The sequence below is a fragment of the Cherax quadricarinatus genome, chromosome 35 (genome assembly GCF_038502225.1).
Source record: "Cherax quadricarinatus isolate ZL_2023a chromosome 35, ASM3850222v1, whole genome shotgun sequence".
Lineage (NCBI taxonomy): Eukaryota > Metazoa > Arthropoda > Malacostraca > Decapoda > Parastacidae > Cherax > Cherax quadricarinatus.
The window spans coordinates 5,460,028-5,482,995 of NC_091326.1; the positions used below are offsets into that span (position 1 = coordinate 5,460,028).

At 39.5% G+C, this 22,968-nt stretch overlaps 1 protein-coding gene across 1 annotated transcript in view; it reads right to left on the reverse strand.

The window, feature by feature from the left end:
- LOC128695046 (uncharacterized) overlaps positions 1–22,968 on the reverse strand; it is a gene marked incomplete in the record, with an annotated part of 159,169 nt that overhangs the window by 78,186 nt on the left and 58,015 nt on the right. Inside the window, 2 exon segments of the mRNA XM_070091331.1 lie at positions 7,617–10,401; positions 10,531–14,312. Of these exon segments, the coding sequence (XP_069947432.1) occupies positions 7,617–10,401; positions 10,531–14,309 (6,564 nt within the window).

Consider the following 22,968-nt stretch of genomic DNA (forward strand, 5'->3'; position numbering starts at 1 on the left):
GTGATGAGAGTATCAAATGATTTAGATAAAGAAAAATTGGATATCAAATTGCGGAGGAGGAAGCCTTGGGAACAAATAGAGAGGAGAGTTATTAAATGGAGAGTTAGAGGTATCGGGAAGATGGCGGGAATATTATGAGGAATTGTTAAATGTCGATGAAGATAGGGAAGCTGTGATTTCATGTATTGGGGAAGGAGGAATAACATATTCAGGAGTGAGGAAGAACCAGTTGTGAGTGTGGAGAAAGTGTACGTGACAGTGAGTAGAATGAAAGGGGGTAAAGCAGCTGGGATTGATGGGATAAAAATAGAAATGTTAAAAGCAGGTGGGGATATAGTTTTGGAGTGGTTAGCATTTTTATTGAAAACATGTATGGAAGAGGGTAAGGTACCTAGGAACTGGCAGAGAGCATGCATAGTTCCTTTGTATAAAGGCAAAGGGGACAAAAGAGTGTGTAGAATTATAGGGGAATAAGTCTGTTGAGTATACCTGGTAAAGTGTATGGTACAGTTATTACTGACTGAATTACAAGTAAGATGGAGAGCAGGATAGCAGATGAACAAGGAGGCTTTAGGAAAGGTAGGGGGTGTGTAGACCAAGTGTTTGCAGTGAAACACATAGGTGAACAGTATTTGGATAAGGGTAAAGAGGTTTTTGTGGCATTTATGGATTTGGAAAACGCATGCGATAGGGTGGATAGGGGGCAATGTTTGAATAGGAGGTAGGTTATTGAAGGCAGTGAAAAGTTTTTATGAGGATAGTGAGGGGGATTATTTCCCAATAAAAGTAGGCCTTAGACAGGGATGTGTGATGTCACCATGGTTGTTCAATATATTTACAGATGGGGTAGTAAGAGAATTGAATGCTTGAATGTTGGAAAGAGGTGTGGGGTTAAATGATAAAGAATCTAACACAAAGTGGGAGTTGTCAGAGTTGCTCTTTGCTGATGACACTGCTTTTGGGAAGATTGGATATCAGATTGGAGGGAGAGAGTATGGAGGAGGTGAATGTGTTCAGATATTTGGGAGTGGACGTGTCAGCAGATGGGTCTATGAAGGATGAAGTGAATCACAGAATTGACGAGCGGAAAAAGGTGAGTGGTGCACTGAGGAGTCTGTGGAGACAAAGACCTTTATCCATGAAAGCAAAGAGGGGAATGTATGAAAGTATAGTTATACCAACGCTCTTGTATGGGTGTGTGGCATGGGTGGCGGATGTTGCAACAAGAAGAAGGCTGGAGGCAGTGGAAACGTCATGTCTGAAGGCAATGTGTGGTGTGAATATAATGCAGAAAATCCGTAGTTTGGAGATTAGGAGGAGGTGTGGGATTACCAAAACTATTATCCAGAGGGCTGAGGAGGGGTTATTGAGATGGTTTAGACATGTAGAGGATATGGAAGAAAACAGAATGACTTTGAGAGTATACAAATCTGTAGTGGAGGGAAGGCAGGGTAGGGGTCAGCCTAGGAAAGGTTGGGGGAGGGGGTAAAGGAGGTTTTGTGTGCAAGGGGCTTGGACTTCCAGCAAACGTGCGTGAGTGTTTTAGACAGGAGCGAATGGAGATAAATGGTTTTTAGGACTTGACGTGCTGTTGGAGTGCAAGCAAGGTAACATTTATGAAGGGATTCAGGGAAACTGGCAGGCTGGACTTGAATCCTGGAGATGTAAAGTACAGTGTCTGCACTCTGAAGGGTGTTAATGTTGCAGTTTTATAACTGTAGTGTAAGCATGCCTCTGGCAAGACAGTGATGGAGTGAATGATGAAAGCTTTTCTTTTCCAGGCCACCCTGCCTTGGTGCTAAATGGCCAATGTGTTAATAAAATAAAATAAAAATTACACTTACTGTACCTTGGAGATGCTGGCATTGGTTTAGGGTGGTGGAAGATATACAGGTGGCATATATTGTCACTGGCCCTATATACTTCCAACAACATTGGAGGAGTCAGTTTCGTGACATCCTTTTTCTATTGCTTAATCGCTTAACTTACTTGCTACACTGTTTATCGCTGGCTGGCACTATAGCCTTTATCGGCCCCTGCTGCTTTAGAATCGTACATATCGTTGAATCCCTGAAGAAGGCACGTTCTCCCCTCTCTCTTCCTCCTTCACTTTCATATTTTGCTACAGGTGGATGCGTCCAATACGGCCGATCTCCAAAATAACGGCCGATAACTGGGATAAAATTTTGGCCAAAAAAGCGGGCAAAAACCGAATTGGCGGATATCTGGAACGGCCAATAACCGAGGGTCCAGTGTATTTCCTTTTTTCCTGCCATAACTGATCCTTCAATATTACTGCTACTCCTTCCTTAGCTCTAACTCTTATTAGAAACCCCTGACCTAATCCCATTATTTCTCCCCATTGAAACTCTCCTATGATTCAATTATAGGAACATAAACCATGACCAATCATTTCTGGCAATATTTTTTCGAGGAAATAGAGTAAATCTTCTGTTTTTGTGATTACGAATTCAAAATGGAAGGCAAATGTAATAGTATAGGAGAGGCCTGGGAACATGATTAATGAACAGTGGAAATGTTGTTTTAATGCCAGGAATGTCTATTTTGTTTATTTTGCAAGAATTTTAAATTGGATTTTTTTAATTGTGTAAAATTGGCCAAATGACCAACTTGTGTGCAATAACTGTAATAACTGAATGGGTGATTTTTTTGTGCTCAAACGATAGAATAGAAGGCATACTAGTGAAATAGCTAAAAATCTGGTTGAATAAAACAGTGGAATTGACTTGAAATTGAACTCAGAGTTGGCAAAATCACAGATGCATCAATTGCTCCAAGACTGCTAACCTTGTGCCTGCATAATTCCGTAAATTTTCCTTCAACTTTCTTACTTTAGGTGTCATTACCTTCAGAAAAAAGATTCTCTACCATTTCAGAATAAAAGATTTTTATTTTTAAAAAAAGTGGACACTGGAAGCAGTGTTAACTTCGGATGTCTGGACAGTGAAAGGGTTAAATATTCTATGCTGGTTTATATTGAAATTCATAAGAAAGATACTTTGTGTGGTGCCAGCAATCATCACAACTTTCATCAACTGTGGCAAACACATACTGTACTATAAAAAATCCACTTTTTTTCATTTTTAATCTCAGCTTGGAATGATATGGCATCTGCACTTGGGATGAAAGAAGTTGCCAACTTTGTTTATTAGGCTAATGCTACCAGCTGCATACAGTTTATTAAGGCTGCAATATATCAGTGAAGTAACATTAAGAATGCTTTGATCCCCAGAAGCGAACAGTATAATATATACATTGAGAAACTAATGAGCATGTGCACATCTGGCATTAGATTCTGAGAGATGATGTGTGAGGGCAAGATAAGAGTGATCACTTGCTATCACCACCAGCAACAAATGCTGTAGAATTACAACTATAGTAGCCATTTCAACAAAGAAAGAAACAAATGAGTAAGACGAGTGTTATGTACAGTGTATACTGTACTGTAAAGACACAAAAATAAAGCAGCTCTGCAGAAGGCTTACAAGCCCATGGTAAGAATGTCCTACTCACACCCAGCCACTCTCACTCAAGTACTTGTTTAACCTAAAGTACTCACTTCAATGACAACCTGGCAGTTAATTTTACTCAACTGTAAATTATTTGCCATCTCTCATATTTCTTATTGGTCACTAACAATAAAACAACCTTATTCCATGGAAATAAGATTTTTAATAATGTATGGTATACACTGCAATTTGGTAGGTTTCACTGGTGTTGTCTGCAGTAATCTATCAATGTTTTCAAATCACTATCATTCAAAAAAACTTTTGTACACTTTTTAAAAAGTGTACAATAAAAATAAACACTGAAAAAGTACCTACCACACACTATTTTGTCTTTATCAAATATGGCACTGCAGTATGTATAATTTTGAGAATATTAAGCATGGGGATAGGTGGACAGTGCAAATTATCGACAGACTTTTCTTCTTTCCGAAAAAATTTGAAGCTTAAAGATCCTTTAGGATTTCCTAAACCTGTTTAACTAGTCTAATGGAATATTCAAAAGAATACATTCACACGCCTTTTCAATGTTCAACGCTTGCTAGTACTGCTATGCTTTCTTGATCAAAATCAGCCCAGAAAGGTATATGTTGCCTGCAAATCTTGTGAAATCTATATACAAAGTGTTAGCCACATCTTTGCTAAAAGGATCACAATTTTTTATGCATGTGAAAAGTTGTAAAAAATTTACTGTATTGTAAAAATTTTATATTTGTCTCTTTAAATCATATTGTTTGTCTAACACTGTTATACTCTTGTATTATCTGCTTGACACTCGCACCTCTAATTCATTTAGTGCCTCAACCTTATAGCACATACGAGAGAAAGTATTTCACTCGAGTTATGAGGTGCACTGGGGTGACTACAGGTATTTTTCTCCTTACTTGCTGTACTACCAGTAGGCCCAGACTGTTGTATACAATAGTTAGTAACCATACCTTCATAGTAAAATGAAGATAACAAAACAAACTTAATCAAATGTATACCTGCTCAGGATGCAAACAACACATTTATGAGTCAAGAAAAACCACATGGCTCTTACAAGGGTAACAAGTACTTTGGGGGAAAGTCAAATATGGTTTATCCATTATGAAGTGTTCATCATGGGATATTAAATCTTTGGTTTAACTGGCTTTGGGTTAACAAGATTCCACTGTGTATGATTGTCTCTTTATCTCTATCAACCAGTATGTCTAATGCATAAGCCTTTCTTTATCTTGGCTAGATATTTTTAGCACATTACACTTACATTCCATTTATTTATTCCTGTTTTCCATTTATACACCTCAATCATATACCCACTAATTCTACACCTTTCTAGGGAATGCAGATTCAGTGCCCTCAGTCTGTCCTCATACAAAAGCTTCTGATATGTCAAATCAACTTTGTCATCCTCCTCTACATGTTTTCCAGCACATTCAAGTCTATTCTGTAATACGGTGACCAAAACTGAGCAGCACAATCTAAATGAGGCCAAGCCAACAATATATAGAGTTGAAGTATAACCAGAGGACTGTTATTTATACCTCTTGATATGAAGTCAAGAATTCTATTCACTTTATTGCAAACACTCATGGCTTGTTGTCTTAGCTTTAGATTACTCCTAAATTTTTTTTTGCATTTAGAGTGTAATATACACAGACTTCCCAAAAGCCTTCATCAAGTGCAACCACAGTGTAATAGCACATAAAATGTGTGTAAAATGAATAACTAGAAAAGTGGGCAGATTGATTTTTCAACTTTATGACATAGAATATGCTGTGATAGTAAACAGAGGCTGTTATAGTTCACCATGGCACAGTACTTGTCCCCATCCTTTTCCTTATCATCACATCTGACATAGGAAGAGACATAAACCTTAGCACCATATCATCCTCTGCAGATGACACTAGAATTTACATAAATGACATATGCTGAGGACAGCAATCTTCAAGCTGATACAAACAAAGTCTTCCAGTAGCCACAGAAAACAAAATGATGTTCAATGAAGACAAATTTATTTACTCCATTATAGAACAACCGAGGAAATAAAAGCTAGAAAGAAGTATAAAATTAATTCTAACCACTCAACAGAGTGAAAAACTAATGTGAAGGACTTAGGGGTAATAATATCAGAGGATATCACTTTCAAGGTTCACAACAGTGTCAATATCACAAATGTAAGGAAAATAAAAAGATGGATAATGAGAATCTTCAAATCAAGGTAAGTCAAGGCAATGATGATCCTCTTTAACCCTTAAACTGTCGAAATGTAGATCTATGTTCACTCGCATAGTGCTCCGAACATAGATCAACGTTCGATTTTACACGCTTTATGTAAAAAAAAAAAGTAGATCTACGTTCGGAGAGCTATGCGAGTGAATGTAGGTCTATGTTTGGACAGTTTAACTCTTTCAGGGTCGAGAGGCCCTCTCCTAAACTCGTTCTTGGTCGAAAATTTTTCAGAAAAAATAAAAATTTTTCTTGTGAAATGATTGAGAATCTTTTCCTGATCATGACACCAAAAGTATGAAATTTGATGGAAATCTTACGGAATTATGCTTTCACGAAGTTAGCGGTCTCAGCGATGTTTACGCATTGGCGATTTCGCCCACTTTGAGCCCTATTTTTGGCCAATTTCAGTGTATTAGTCGACAAAAATCGTATCTATTTCGCTAGAACTCCACTTTTTCTATCGAATGAGTACAAGAAACCACCTATTTACCGATGTCAAGTATCCAATAAAGTGGTCAGAAATTAGCAAATTTGCCAATTTCACACACATTTCAGAAGATGCCAATTTCCAAATAGGGTCCAGAATAAGCAAGACAGACATTGCTGGCACTAAAATAACATTTTCTCTGTTCATTAGTCATGTCCCCAAGCCCCTCTTGCATCTCTTTTGCTTTCCACTTTGAATTTTTATTCTCACAAAAAATAGAAGATTTACTGTTATGCAGACTACTGCATTAGTGTAGAAATGGTATAAATAATATCGGTGCACTTGTGAAAGAATATTAGACTCACCAGTTGATGTGTATTGGAAGCTTGGAATGATTTGTTTACTTTTGAAATTTGGTAAAAATCGAACATTTCTGCTACTTCGAGCTCTATTTCAAGGTACTTTTCATTATGAAACCAATTAAAATCATCTCAATTCCTGTAATATGTCTTCAATTCTATAAAATGAGGCCAGGAAAACTAGAATACAACCATAAATACCATACAAAAATACACTGCAAAGTCAGTTTTAAACCAAAAACACGGTCGGAGTTTTTTTTTTTCATTATGCAGGATTTTTTTTTATACCATGCACACTGACCATATAGACCCATTATTTCATATGAAGGCCTACCAACTTTCTCTCGCTAGATTTGAAGGCACTAAATTTAGGTGTTCTAGAATGTCAATAACCTCGGTGCGTAAGCCGTACTAGTACGTCAGAAGCCCTGAAAGGCTTAAGTTACTTGTTTTCTAAGCTGGAATATTGCTGCACACTAGCAGCTCCTTCCTTTTAAGGTGCACAAAACTGCATATCTAGAGAATGTACAGAGCCCTCACTGTTTGTACAAGTTCAAACACCAAAAGTACTGGAAATGCTTGAAGTCTCTTGACTGTAATCCTTGGAACAAAGGGGAGAATTAAAAAATCTAGAGGGATTGGTCCTGAGCCTTCAAAGAGAAAACACTCCCTACAAAACAGGGATTGGTCCTGAGCCTTCAAAGAGAAAACACTCCCTACAAAATAGGGATTGGTCCTGAGCTTTCAAAGAGAAAACACTCCCTACAAAATAGGGATTGGTCCTGAGCTTTCAAAGAGAAAACACTCCCTACAAAATAAGAGGCTCAGCAGACAGTGCAAAATACCTACAATGAAATACTGGGGTTCCATGAGTACACTGCAAAACAACCTAAGTGTATGGGTTGCAAGAAGTATTAAGACCTAATGCCATTGGATTTTAACAAATCGAATACATTAATACCGAGTGCAGGACACCACGAGTACCCCTGCTCCTGTAGCCACAAATTGGTAATTATACACACACTTTCATAAACTGTACTGTATACAAGACATCCACATGCATAGATACACCATACAAATATTACTTACCCTAAAGAGCATCTTGTTGCTGCAGCTTTTCTGGACATTCGAGAAGACAACCTGCAGCTCAGACTGCTGATCAGCAGCTTCTACAGACATCAGAAGTTCATCTACACAAAATAACTTTTTAGGGGTTTCTTTGATATTCACTTTTATGTCACTCGCATCCACTGCTTCTTCATTAATTTCCAAACAGTTCGATGAGTCAGATGTTTCTGGGATTATTACTTGGCTACCTGCAGTAGCAGTGCTTGCATGGCTATTTTCTGATGCATTACTAATAACTTCCTTTACTTCCTGCTTTTGCTCATGTTCCTTTTTATTTCTATGAGAACTTTTGACTAGCTTTTTTTCCTTTGTTGTTTCCATCAGTTTTATTAACACTTTCTTTAAACTCTTACCAGTTTTATTAGAATTGGCAGCATGTGTCTGACACACTTGCGGTTCATTTACTGATGGATTATCTACGCAAATACCAAATGTGGCAAGATATTCAGTGTCATTCCCTTCATTGTTACATATTTCACTATCAGATTCAATATCCATAGGAACTTCTAGGGTGTCATCTAGAGTAGAGTTCTGTTCACCTTCACTTACTGCTAGATTATATCCCACTAGAGCAAAAAGTTTATCAGGTGGGAGAGGTGGTGGAACAAGGTCAACTGGTAGCTGCTGTTGCTTCTTAATTACTGTTGATACTAATGGAGTGTCTGAAGGCCCAGATTTTTTATATCTGCAGGAAAGCATCTTGCTTGACTGTGCTGTTGCTTCAGAGGGTGCAGATGAACAGGGAATAGGTACAACTGTATCTACAGATGAAGAAGGAAGAGAGACAACTGGAGAAGATGGTGCTGCCACACGATCGCATGGTGTGGCAGGTAACAACAAAGCAGTGTTCACTGAGGGTGAAACTGGTGCACCACATACATTGGGAAATGAAGAGGTAGTTGATACTGTCAGCCTAGCTTGAGTATTCTGAACTGGTGATGTAAACTTACTCAATGGTTGAGGTGGAAAGGATGAGTGTGACGAACTTGGCTGGGGAGGTGGAACGGGTAATGGCAATGCATTTTGTACGAGAGGTGAAGGAAATAATGATGCAGATGGCATTGATTTGTCATGTGGAGGTACTACTACAGATGATTTACTTGGTAGTACAGGTATGCCAGGCACTTTATCATAAAGTTTAGTAATATTAGAATTGGATGTAGCACCCAATGACATGCCATTTGCTGGTAAATAATTCTTGTGAGGAGCACTGCCACTCAAATTTACACCAGTTGTCTGAGGAGCTGAAGTGTGTTTCAACTCGTTGGAATCATCAGCTGGTGTACCTTTTATTTCATTCTCTTGTTTTGACTGTTCCAAAAATGATGGTTTTTTCACAAAGGGTAATGTCTGATCCAATAAGCTTGCTCTGACATTGATATCAGAAAATTCTGGATCGAGTAATATTGGTGAGCCAGTAGGAGAATATGGATCCTCTTTCTCTGAATTAGCACAACCAATGTCTTCTGTATTATCTTGAGGTGTTTTTGTTTTAAGTGTTGACACTGGCTCCAATATCTGTTTTGAGCCTTTTTCCTTTGGTTTAGAACTCTGGCGAACATTCCTACTTTTGGACAAGTTTTCCTTCTGATTCTTTTTATTTGCTTCATATTCTCTCTTTTTCTCTTCATACAGATATATTTTCAAGTCGTAATACTCTTTTTTTCTTTTCTCATACTCCACATACTTCATTTGTTTCTTCTCTCCTTTCTCCTCATGGTATCTTTTCTTAGCCTCATAGTAAAATCTTTTTACTTTCTCATAGAGCCTCATTTTCTGTTTTTTATCCAAATGACGGCAGCGTTCTTCAACAGTGTTAACCACTGTTATTACATCCCTTATCTTATCGACTGTTGTTCCATTATCTATTTGTTTATTTCCAGACACTGATGTTGAATTAGTATCATTGGGTCCCTTTTGTGCATTCTCATTTCCAGCTAAACTGGATTTTATTTCCCTGACATCTGAACTCACATTCTTGTTATCACTTAATACATTAGGCTCAATATTTTTTTCTAGTGGCTCAGGCTCTTTGATCCCATGGCATGACTCTTGTGGGCTAGCAGAAGATTCTGCAGGACTAAATTCACCAGCATATAAGATATCATCTGTAATTTCAACATCATTTCTACTGGGCATCATACCCCAATTATCAACTATTGGAGGTGGGGGTACATTTAAAAGCACATTAGTCTCTGGCTTCCTTTCTGGTTTACACTGTGCTTTCTGATTTTCAGATATTAGACTATTACTCATGTTTAGATCCCTTCCTTCAGGTCTAACAGCACTATAATCAGACATCATACACTGTTTATCCATTACAGGTGATGAGGAAACCTGATAAGGGATCTTCTTTTTTTGCTCCATTTGTGGCATGTGCTGTAGTCTTTTAAGTCCATATCCAGGGTTATCATTGAAACTGCATGCAGCTGCAGGACTACCTCTCACTACAGTATTTCGTCCTGAGATGTGAGAAGCTTCCCATTTAGTCCATTTCTCAATTATCTGTTGTTTTGTTTGAACTCCAGTCTCAAGAGCATTTTTGTTAGGGTTTCTATTGTCAATTTTCCTGTAAGAATTCCACTCCCTACTGAAACTTCGATTCTTGTCATCATTTCCAGAGGTCTTGTGTGAGTAATAACTAGAGACTTTTCCTGGTCCAAGAATTTCTTTCCTTCTTGATAAAACTAAATTTTGCTTATCACCATCAGAGCCTCTTGTTTCCACAACTTTCTTCTTTGGGATCCTGAAAAGAAGACAAACAAAAGAATAAAAAAAATTTGTATTTAAACTAACGAATACAAAAATGTCATCTGATATCCAAAGTGAATATAAAAATGTCAATAAAAATGCAATATGGCTGCATTAAACTTACTTGAATGTGGTAATAGATGGCAGAGAAGTGCAAGCAGCAGCCACATTTTCCTTGCTGATGGAATCATTTTCTATGGTTTCCAATTTGCTAAATCCATGATGAACAGCAAATTTTCTTTTCTGCTCCAGTTCTTTAAGTTTCTTTTCCTTCTCCCTGATCTTCTCCTGTTTCCATTTAGTATGACAATACATTTTATTTTCAGTTACTCTTGTCTTTTCTCTTTTAATTCTTTTAAAATCTTCTGGCTCCTTTTTTGTGTTTATCTCGAATGTTCTCTCTTGTTTTGACTTTTTCTTCTCTCTCCGTTTCAATTTATCTCTCTCTTCCCTTGTTGATTCCATTTTGCCTTGAGTCTTATCCTTATTTATCAACTTTAACTCTTTATCTATTGCATCCTTAGGGGTTTTTATCTTTTCTTCTCTATTTTCATCTCCAACTACTGAAGTTTCAACTTCAGATTTCAAGCTTTTATCAACATAATATATATTATCTTTATCACAGTCTCCCCTCTTTTCACTGGCAGCTGTGAAAATTTCATTTCCATAAACCTTCTCTTTTTCAAACTCTTCCTGAACAAGAGAATTACAACTATCCTGGTTATAGTCTGTATGTTCTTCTCCTGGTTTCAAACTTTCACTTTCATTTGCAGTAACAAGCTCAACGCTTTTGTCAATGTTATGGTCACTATTACTTCCCATATTATAGCCTTCCTCCTCCTCAACATGCACTGGTTCATCTTCACTTTCAACTATTCTGTTTGAGCAGCTAGAACTCTTCATTGTATTTTCATCCTCTCCTTTATGATGATCATCCAATTCTGTAAATTTTGACGCTAGCTGAATATTTAAGGCTCTATCGGTTCTAAGACTTGTAGGGAGGTCACTTGACTTACAGGCAAATATTTGCTTGTCTTCACATTTTACAAGATCTGGTAGCGTCAGAGATTTTATTTCTTTGCACAACAATTTTAAATACTTTTCAACTATATTCTTATATTTTTTGTCCTTTGCTATATCCAACAAACTGACGGTACATGGCTTACAATCATTTAAAATTATTCTACCAATTTCTTTTTTGGCCTTTTTCTCAGGTGGCTCCACATGCTTCTGGGTTATGCAAGGCATATCACCTGATTTTTCCAATATATTTTCTTCAGTCACTGGAACATCCAAGAAATTACTAGTCAGAGAATTATCCATGGTCCATTGAGGACTAATAGTCATATTACTCACACCAGATTTGACCTCACCTCTGATAAATTTACCTTCATTTGGCAAAATTGCACAATGACTGGGACTCTGTGTATCTGTTTTCTGAACATCTTTTTGATTATGCAGTTCTTGCGTCTTATCACATTCAGACCCATTATCCAAACCAGTTGAATCACAGGACTTATCAGTATCATGATGTAATACTGCTTCTAATTTTATGTCATCTGAATTCTGTTTAACCAAATTCTTTTCAGCTTCTGCATTCATTAATTGATGGCTGTTATACTTCTTTCTTACAGAATCCTCAATAATTTCCTCAGAGATAATAGGCACAGTGATTATGTCAGATTTGGCTTCAACTTTGATGAAATTATCATTCAGCAAAACTTCACAGTGGCTAGGACTCTCTGTATTTGTTTCTTGAACATGAACATTCTTTTGATCATGCAGTTCTTGTTTTTGTGTCCCAATGCAATGTGACTCTTCACCCAAACCAACTGAATCACAGGAATTATCATTACCTTGACTAAACACTTTAATGTATGACTTTAATTTAATGTCATCTGCATCCACTTTAACCCAATTCTCTTCTGCTTTTAACACCAATTTATTGACTGGTTTGGCCTCAACTTCATAGTCTTCAATGGACGAAGTATCACATTGACTGTGCCTCGACTCTGTTTCCATCTTTTCAACATCTTTTTCTTTAGGCAGCACTTGTTGTTTCTGTATACCACCAAAATCAGATACTTTAGCCAAGCCAGTTGATGCACAGGAATTATCTTGATATAATGCTACTAATTTAATGTCATCTAAATTCTCTTTAACCAAATTCTCTTCAGTTTTTGCAATCTGTTTATTCTGTTTTGTATGACTCTTATGCCTCCTCTTTTTTTTCTTTTTATTTTTCTCATTAGAGAGTACTTCCATATACTTTTTCTCCCTAGAATCAGAGCCATCATTATTACAATAAAGTGAGTCACCTGCTTCATTTAAGTGCAAACTTTTAACACATGCCTCAGTTCTCCTTGATTTCTTTCTCTTCGGACTATTTTTTTTACTGGCTCTCCTACGAGGTCCTGCCAGTTTTCTTTTATTTGTCTTATATTTGAAGATTTTTTTCCATTCCGAGAATGAGCTACCATAATTTTTAACAAACAAGCTAAGAATCTCAACATCCTCCAGACGAACCTGACTAGGACTATGAATCAAATCTTCTAAGCTGATTAGATTCAATGCCAAAGTGGTTTTCCCTACATTCTGAAACATATTCATATCAATAACAGGTGCAAGTGAAGATTGTGAGATAAAATGGGCTGAAGTTACTTGCTCCCTGCTGTAATGTTTATCTTCAACAAGGAATCTTACACTGTGAACTATATGTGGCTCATTTTGAAACTCATCTTCACTTTTAAATATCTTAACAGGAAACAAATCAACCGACTGATCAAATATTGCTGATGAAAAATCTGTAGGTTCTTCTTCAAGTTTATATTCTTCCTTCACTCTAAAGTCTTCTGCTGGATCACTCATAAAGCCTACAAATTCAAATTCTTCTGCAGGATCAACAGTGACAGGTTCTGTTTTCACTAATGCAAGATCAATTTTTATTTGAAATAAATCTGACTCTGTACTCTGAATTGCAAAACCTGGCTCCTGTGAATTTTCTAAGGGATTGCCAGTGTTTCCAGGTATAACACTGTCAAATTTTAAATCATTGGCTGAATTTTTTGCATCAGTTAATCCTGAAACATCCTCACCTGAAAGATAATTATTTGAAGTGTCCCTTGCTGAATAATGTTGAGACTCAAGCACAGGTGACCTGCAATCTGAGGTATTAATTGGAACTGCAGTGGTGCCATCAGTTGTAATAGGTCTTAGCTCTGAGCTCCCAGACTCGTTTAATACTGCCAAACTGATGGGCCCAATATTATATTCTAAATCTTCCCCAAGATCAGCATCTCGGTTTGAATGACATGCATTAATGTTTTGAGTAGAATTACTGTCTGACTTTGTGACTGGGTCTGCAGTCATAAGATTGGGTTCAGTGCTAAGTCCACTTTGTAAAAGGCCACTATCTGTGTTAGAGGTAGATACATGATAACCTTGAGTCACATCATCATCAGCATGGGGCATATCAAAACCTTGAGAAATACATCTTTTCACTTGGAAGATATATTTATTTTCATTGTCACTACCAGCACCCTGTTCATCAAAATCACACCCACACTTTTTTTCGGCACTAGCATGAGAATTAGGCTTCAGTTCATCATGGCTGCCATTCTCGAAAGAATTTTGTTGCATGTTAACAGTTCCTTCTCTATTTCCATCACTCAGAAGGTTGCAATCTGAGCTGTTGTTATTTTCTAAACTTTGTCCTTCAATATTATTACCACTACCAGGATATTTTTTGCAACTTCCAGCATTTTTCTCAATGTCTGCAAGAATTTTATTCAAGTAATCAATTTCCTCTGCTGCTGTAGATGGCTTAAAATGTGTGTCTACATTTCTTACTTGTGCATCTTCATCTCCAACTTCATCCAGTACAGTAAACTCTTGAAGGTCCATAACCTGTAAGAAAATATTTGATATTAAAAAAAAATAATAATGGAAAATTTTTGTATTGGTTTATAATTTTTATTTATAAATTCAATGGATGTAGCTTATATTATAAACATTTGGAAGACATATACATGTAGCAGCTTACTATTCAGCATGTACTGCACAATGCTGTCATTACCAAGTTCAGAATACTCTTTCTCTGCTATGATTCTTGTCTGGCATACCTCTTCTGGACATAAAAATTTCCTCTTACATCACTGATGAAATTTGTAAACCAATACTGAAGAATTGCAGCAGGTGTCCCAAAATTAAAATAGGTTCCATGGAGATATCTCAAGCTGGAAGCCAATTATTTCAAAGAACAGGTGTGAAAAGACATGGCACTGTACGATATCATTATTAAGACATTTGAGTTGCCTCTGCATAAATGTGAGCCATTATACGAACCCATGACTTACAAACAAGCTGTGTTCTTGTGAGTATGTGCGTGTGTGTGTGTGGGGGGGGGGGGTTGTCGGTGGTCCACAATACTTGTCATAAAACCAGCCAAAGAACACACTAAAACAATTAATATACAACTTGATCACTAACATTTTCTACAAACTGGAGGAAAAAAATATTTTGGTAAAAGCCATATTGTGTTGGACGGCAAATGTACACAGGGACCTACTGATAAACCAGTAGGCTTACAAGTGTTGCGCTTACTAAAAACGTAGAGTAGTACAAGATTAGAGAGAAAAAAAATCATGGAAATGTTAGTACAAAGGACCCTCGGGTAACAACATCACCGGATAACGAAAAAATCGGATAGCGACACGTTTTTGCGTCAAAATATTGGTTCGGTTACCAAAAAAGAACTCAGTGAAGGACATTCATCCTGAATGTGTCAGTGCGGCGTGAGTGGCCCGGACACTCCATGTACAGCCAGCGTGCCATTGTTTACAAGCCAGGGAGGACAATTCCAAGTGAACATGCAATATATTTTGTATTATTCCATTGTTTTCAGTGCTTGTAACTGCTAAATAAGCCACCATGGGCTCAAAGAAAGCTTGTAGTGCCAGCCCTGTGGTAAAGAGGGTGAGAAACATTATAGAATTAAAGAAAAAGTTTGTAGAAAGATATGAAAGTGGTAGTGGTAGAGGGTGGTAGTATGGGCCAACAGATCTGCTGCAGTGTTCCTGCTTTCTTATGTACACCAGTGAGTACTTCCCACACACCAGCCAGGGTACTTCCCCACAATCTTGTAGATTGATGGACTGAACACATCGACTCCAGGCTGAGGGACTGATTACCTCATACTCCTCCTCTCCTTATGCCTTCCTCTTTGTATTGGATTGATGAAGCCACTGTGTGGCGAAACATTTCCTGAATAAAGATTCCCATATGCTGCATAAGTGTCTCAATCTTCAACTTGTTGGTTTTTCAAACCATTCATCACACCAGCCAGGGTACTTCCTCACATACCAGCCAGGATACTTCCCCACATACCAGCCAGGGTACTTCCCACACACCAGTCAGGGAACTTCCCCACATACCAGCCAGGGTACTTCCCCACATACCAGACAGGGTAGTTCCCTACACACTTGATTAAATTTGATTGGGACCTGCACCTGAGTGAACAGAATTATCAAAGCTTATTGCTTGGGAAGCATTGAAAATTGGGTTGGGCAAATACGATTCTGTTAGTGGGATGGTTTGTGAACTACCTGCCTAGTATGAGCCAACAGGCCTGCTGATAAATTAGACATGTGCAACTCTTGGGTATCTTTATTGAGGAAACGTTTTGTCACAGTGGCTTCATCAGTCCATACATAGGAGAAACTTGAAGAACAGGAGGAGAATGAGGTAATCAGTCCCTCAGCCCTGAGTCGATGTGGTCAGTCCATCAATCTTGAATAGAATACAGCATATGTGCGGAGAAGCAGCTTATACGTAAACCGGAGGCAGGAGAGGTGCAGCAGTTGTAGGTGGTGTCACATTTGTCCAATGTGGAAGTAGGTCGTGCCCAAGGGTTAGGCAAGCGAAGAATTCCCAAGCATTAAGATCCCAAGAAGTTGCAGTGTCTGACAGGATTGCAGATGAATGGTTCAGAGAACCGACACGTTGATAAATTAGACATGTGCAACTCTTGGGTATCTTTATTGGGAATTCTTCGCTTGCCTAACCCTTGGGCATGACCTACTTCCACATTGGACAAATGTGACACCACCTATGACTGCTGCACCTCTCCTGCCTACGGTTTATAAGCTGCTTCTCCGCACATATGCCGTATTCTATTCAAGATTGATGGACTGACCACATTGACTCAAGGTTGAGGGACTGATTACTTCATTCTCCTCCTGTTCTTAAAGTTTCTCCTATGTATGGACTGATGAAGCCACTGTGTGGCAAAACATTTCCTCAATAAAGATACCCAAGAGTTGCACATGTGTCTAATTTATCAACGTGTTGGTTCTCTGAATCATTCATCTGCAACAGGCCTGCTGCAGTGTTCCTTTCTTATGTGCAAACATTTATGGATGAACATCACCCTGACACAGCTGTTGCAGATCGTGCTGGCAACATCTACAATGACAATGTTGTGTCCCATTTTAGGGAAATCTTAAAGAGATGCCAGAAACGAGCTCTCTGAACAAATTTTTGGTGTGACAGGGGTCCACTGACTCAAGCTGGTCCTAGTGGCATTAAAAAACAAAGGGAGGTAACCCCAGAAAAGGACTTATTACCTGAAGTCTTTATGGAAGGGGATTCACCTTCCAAACAATTGTAAATCATTCATCCTTTGCCCTCCTCCTATCTCATCACTCATCAATACATCTTCAATAGAGGTAAGTGTCATTTCAGTATTGTTTATTCTGCATGTCTCATTGTTTTCTGTGTAGGGAAATGTGTATTTCACGTAAAAAATTTTTTGTTTAATACTTTTGGGTGTCTGGAATGGATTAATTGGATTTCCATTATTTCTTATGGGGAAAATTAATTCGGATAATGAAAAAATTGGTTAAATACAAGCTCTCTGGAAAGGATTAATGTCGTAACCCGAGGGTCCACTGTATGTGTACGAAGCCAGTACGGGCACCCACCCCTCTGGGTAAATGCCAACCACCACCAGACAGCTCCCTCAAAAAGGTTAACTGATAGAATAGCTACCCAGCCCCCCATTCACCCCTCCCCCTCACACACAAATCTTACTACATACCCTATTGCACATTACCCTTCGTAAGTCAACTTAGGTTGTAAGACCAGGGGAGGAGGAGTGAGGGGAGGGCCTTCAATCAAATTTTTGTATTACCCAGGCATCAGACAGGTGTACTTTTAGTCCTCACAGAGGGGCATAAATCAAGTTTCTCCAGCATCTGCAATCTAGCAAATGCACTGTTTGTATATCCTATGAGGAAGCTGCTGATGTTACCATATATAAAAAAATTATCACTATGGGAGTCAGGTTTAAACAGATGAGATTAATTTGGCTGTCTCCTGCACAGCAGTCAACACACTGTTTTCATGTCATCATCAGGTTTAAAATGTGAGGATATTGGAGGTAATTTTACAATAAACCCTTCATTAAATCAGAATGAGGTTACACAATTTTGTCTTAATGCTATTAAATGTAACCAAAAAATCCATAGTAAGCTAAAATGAATATTATATCAAAGCATGAACGAATCAGCATGGCACCATAGCAAGTTACATGCAAAATCAGGATACTCCCAACCACACTGTTAGTGAGCTCAAAGCTACATATCTACTTGGATGGCTACCAACAGACTCACTCTTAATACTAACTTTCTATATGAAGTTTGGAGAGAGCTACAGATGTACGTCTCACTATAATAATAAATGATTCATTCACTGTAAGACAAAATGAAGAGAAAATTCCTACAATTATACCTTGACAGCAATTTAAAATTCAATGCTCACATCCAGCACATTAGTATGTGCCTCAGACAGTATTATGTACTCTGTACTATACACAAATAACCCGCACATAGGAGAGAGGAGCTTATGACAATGTTTTGGTCCAACTAGGACCATTTACAAAGTCACACTCAGTGTGACTTTGTAAATGGTCCAGGTCAGACTGAAACGTCGTCGTAAGCTCCTCTCTATGTGCGGGTTATTTATGTATTGTTCTAGGCATGGTATTGTGTCTTTTTGTTACTTTGTACTAAACTCTAATCTATTCTTACACCACTTATGATATTTCTGCCTGGGGATCTACTATAACAAATCACCTAAGGCAACAACTCAACAAAAAGCTGCCATACAAATATTCACTCAAGCAAGTTCTAGACAGCACACCCCCACTCTTCAAAACATTTAAACTTACTCAACATATAAAACATTCACTTATACTACTGTGTCTAAAATAAATATATATACGGTGGACCCTCGAGTTTCGGCAGCATCGAGTTTCATGAAATTTGACCTTTGGCAAGTTTTTTTGGCAAAATTTGGCCTCGAGTTTCGTGATTAGACTCGTGTTTCAGCGACCGTCCAGTACCCGTCCGCCCGTCACCACGCACACCAAGCCAGTCTCCCACGCCATTCATGCTCAGTGTGCCATTGTTTACCAACACGTGACCATCACCCCGCGGGTTCATACAATACATTTCATAGTAATCCATTGTTTTTTGTGCTTGCAACTGCTAAATAAGTCATCATGGACCCAAGGAAAGCTAGTGCAAGCTCTTTGGTAAATAAAGTGAGGAACACGATCCAGAGGGATTTTGAAGGGTTTGAGGCAGACCCTGTCCCTGCCGACCCTCTGCCTGTTGTGGAAGGTGTTGTGGCATTGGGCAAGTCCATGGGGTTGGAGGTGAGTGACGGGGATGTGGAAGAGTTGGTGGAGGACCACAGAGAAGAGCTAACCACTGACGAACTGCAAGAGCTTCAACTGGAACAGCATCAGACCACAGCTGAGGAACTTGCTTCAGAGGAGGAGGAAAAGAGAGTGAAGGAGGTTCCTTCTTCAGTGATTAAGGACAGGTGTGGAATGTGGAATGAGTTGCAAAGTTTTGTTGAAAAGTATCACCCTGACCAAGCTGAAACAAGCCATATCTGCAACATGTACAATGACAGTGTTGTGTCCTACTTCAGGGAAATCTTAAAGAAACGCCAGAAAAAGATCTCTCTGGACAGATATTTTGTGCGACAGGGGTCCAGTAACTCTCAAGTTTTTCCCAGTGGCATTAAAAGAAGAAGGGAAGTAACCCCAGATAAGGACTTGCTACCTAAAGTCCTAATGGAAGGAGATTCTCCTTCCAAACAATAGTGTACACATTCCTCCTATCCCCTCCTCCCGTCTTCCATCCACCCAGAAGTCTTCAGTAAAGGTAAGTGTAATGTTGTTGTTATTTTTTATATGTATATACTTGATTTCTCATTGATTTCAGTGTATAAATCTTTATTTAATTTGAAAAAAAAAAATATTTTATTTTAACATTTTTGGGTGTCTGGAACGGATTATTTTTATTTCCATTATTTCTTAAGGGGAAAATGGTTTCGAGTTTCGTGAATTTTGACTTTCGGCAGGCTCTCTGGAACGGATTAATCACGAAACTCAGGGGTCCACTGTGCGCGCGTGCATGTGCACGCACGCACGCACGCACACACACGCGCACACACACACACACACACACACACACACACAGGAGCTCGGACTCGACCCCCGCAACCTCAACTAGGTGAGTACTCTCACTCGTGGAGGAGTCACGCGGTTTGAGCTCGTGTTTTGGTGGTAATTTCTGACTGTGCCATAAGGAATAGAGTGTGGGATATAGGCGTGTGCACGCGTAAGAGTGCATATAATCACTTAAGCCCCCGAAAAAAGGAAATATAAGTGATCACAGAAAAGAAAACAAAGGAAATAGTGACTAAGTGTTTAGTGGGGGCCGTTGGAAGGAAGATGAACGGTTGTGTCAGGCCTAAATAGTGTTGCCATAATAACGCAGTGGGGTATTTGAAGAATAAGTGCGACTCAAGACCAGGGAGATAAGAGATATGTATAGATGTGTCGGTAAATACAGTGAGTGATAAATTATATGAGCTAGAGACTATAGTGCATACAGGAAGTTAGTGGAAAATTTACCGATAAGCATCAAGCATCTTCAACTTCTGGGACAGGGCGGACCCGCAACGTTACTCCACTGCCAGCCGCAAGTATTCACCTAGTTTGAGTTGCATGGGGTCAATAGTACCTGTCTCTAGCTGGAATTGGGGGGTCACTCTCCTCGAGCTATCAGAATTAGAATAAGCAGCATTTACTGGCATTTAATAGAATTTAGAGGTAGCGGCATACAGGCGAAGCCTAGTGTATTTTTGAGCGTAATTTTAAACGCATAAGACAGTACAGTGGGAACCAAGAGATCGGGTACATATGCAATACATATGTAGTACATACGTGGGAAATAAGGACTGTTTACATAAACATATGCACACACACACACACACTAGGTGAGAACCGGCTCTGCTGTTAGGCACTTGAATAGCTGTAGCACGCACACACACACACACACTAGGTGAGAACCGGCTCTGCTGTTAGGCACTTGAATAGCTGTAGCACACACACACACACACACATATATATACAGGATTTCACACCTTCCTGTGAAGTGACCCTCTAACCCTTCCTTTTCCTCCCCGTCTCTCCCTCTCCTCTCTCTCTCTTATCCTCTCTCTCTCTCATCCTCTCTCTCTCTCATCCTCTCACTCTCTCTTCCTCACTCTCTCTTCCTCACTCTCTCTTTCTCTCTTCCCTTGTCACTCCCCCCCTCTCTCTCTCTCTCTCCTACCTTTTCCCTCTCTCTCACTTTCTCCACCCTTTTCCCTTCTTTTCCCCCTCTCTCCTTCTACCCTCCCCTTCTCTCTCTTTCTCCCTCTCTCCCCCTTTTTCTTTTTTTTTCTCTCTCTCTTTCACTAAAAAAAAAAAATGGTTGGGACTCGCAGGAATCAGGCATCAGATGACAATGGTACTGGTAGGGAAGAATGGATGGAGGAGCAGTGGAAAAGGATAGAGCAAGAATGGGAGAGAAAATTAGGAGAGCTTTCTGAAAAATGAAGAAAGAGCTCTCTGTGAAATGGGAAAAGAGGTTGGAGAAGGAGACGAAGAATTGGGAGGGGCACAAGTCGAAACTGCAGTAGCCAGGGTAAAGGTCCTAGAATTTGAGGTAAACAGGCTGAAGTAAGTCTCAGGGGTAGTGACCAGAAAAGACACACCATACGAAGCTGAGAGGCTGAACAGGAAGGAAGGAGATATGAATTATGCTAAGGTCATATCACCCTGCAAAGAAGGGCCAGGGAGTGGAAGGGAAGAGCAGATGGGTACAGATGGAGAGGGAGATAAGTCGAATGCTGAGGCACAACCATGCTACCAAGAGCCACTGGAAAAATCAAGGGAGAAAATGACCACATACAGACAGGAACCAGAGTCACAGAGGGAGAGGCAATGGGAGGAGGAAAGGGCAAAATCAGTGTTTATCCATGGGCTTCGGGAGAGAGAGGAAAGGACACACACTGAAAGACAGCAGGAAGAAAGAAAGGAGATTGAGAAAATCATCACGGAAATAGGGGGACAAGACATGGACGAGATTGTAAATTTTCAGAGAATAGGGGGGTACTTGAAGGGGAGAAACCGACCGATCAAGCTGATTCTCAGGACAGAAACAGTGCGGAACAGGATCCTTCAAGAGAAACCACGGTTGAAAAGCTCAGAAGAGTACAAGAAGGTGTTCCTAGACAGAGACAGAACACAAACAGAGAGACAGCAGCTGAGGGAGAGGACAAAAAAGCGAAAGGAGCTAGGAAAGGAGACAAGGATGGAACCAGAAGAGGTCAGTCAGAGCATAACAGAGCAGCAAGGGCAAGCACACACAACTATCCTCAGAACCCCACAACCTATCACACCATCACAATACAATCCATACCCACAGCTTCCACCCAACCCCCAACCATAGAATCCCACAGTATGCTACCAGGTCTCCCACTCCCACAGGCCCCCCAAACCACAGTGTTGGAAAGGAAACTGAAGGTATGGTACACAAACGCTGATGGAATAACAAACAAGTGGGAGGAGTGGCACGAAAGAGTCAAAGAGGCATCACCAGACATCATAGCGATCACAGAAACCAAGCTTACAGGCATGATAACAGATGCCATCTTTCCAACGGGATACCAGATCCTGAGGAAAGACAGAAGGAACAGGGGGGGGTGGAGGAGTGGCATTGCTGATCAAACACCGATGGAATTTTGATGAGCTGGAGAGAGGAGACAGCGGAGAAGTGATTGCATAGCGGGAACGCTTCACTCTGGAGGTCCCAAGGTGATAATTGCAGTGATGTATAACCCACCACAGAACAGCAGGAGGCCAAGGCAAGAGTATGACGAGAGCAATAGAGCGATGGTTGACACATTGGCTGCAGTGGCCAGAAGAGCTCATGCATGCAGGGCAAAGCTCCTGATCATGGGTGACTTTAACCACAAGGAGATCGAATAGGAGAACTTGGAGCTACTTGGGGGCCAAGATACATGGAGGGCTAAGATGACGGAGGTGGTACTGGAAAACTTCATGTACCAACACGTAAGGGACACTACAAGAGAGAGAGGAGAGGATGAACCAGCAAGACTGGACTTAGTATTCACCTTGAGTAGTGCAGATATTGAGGAC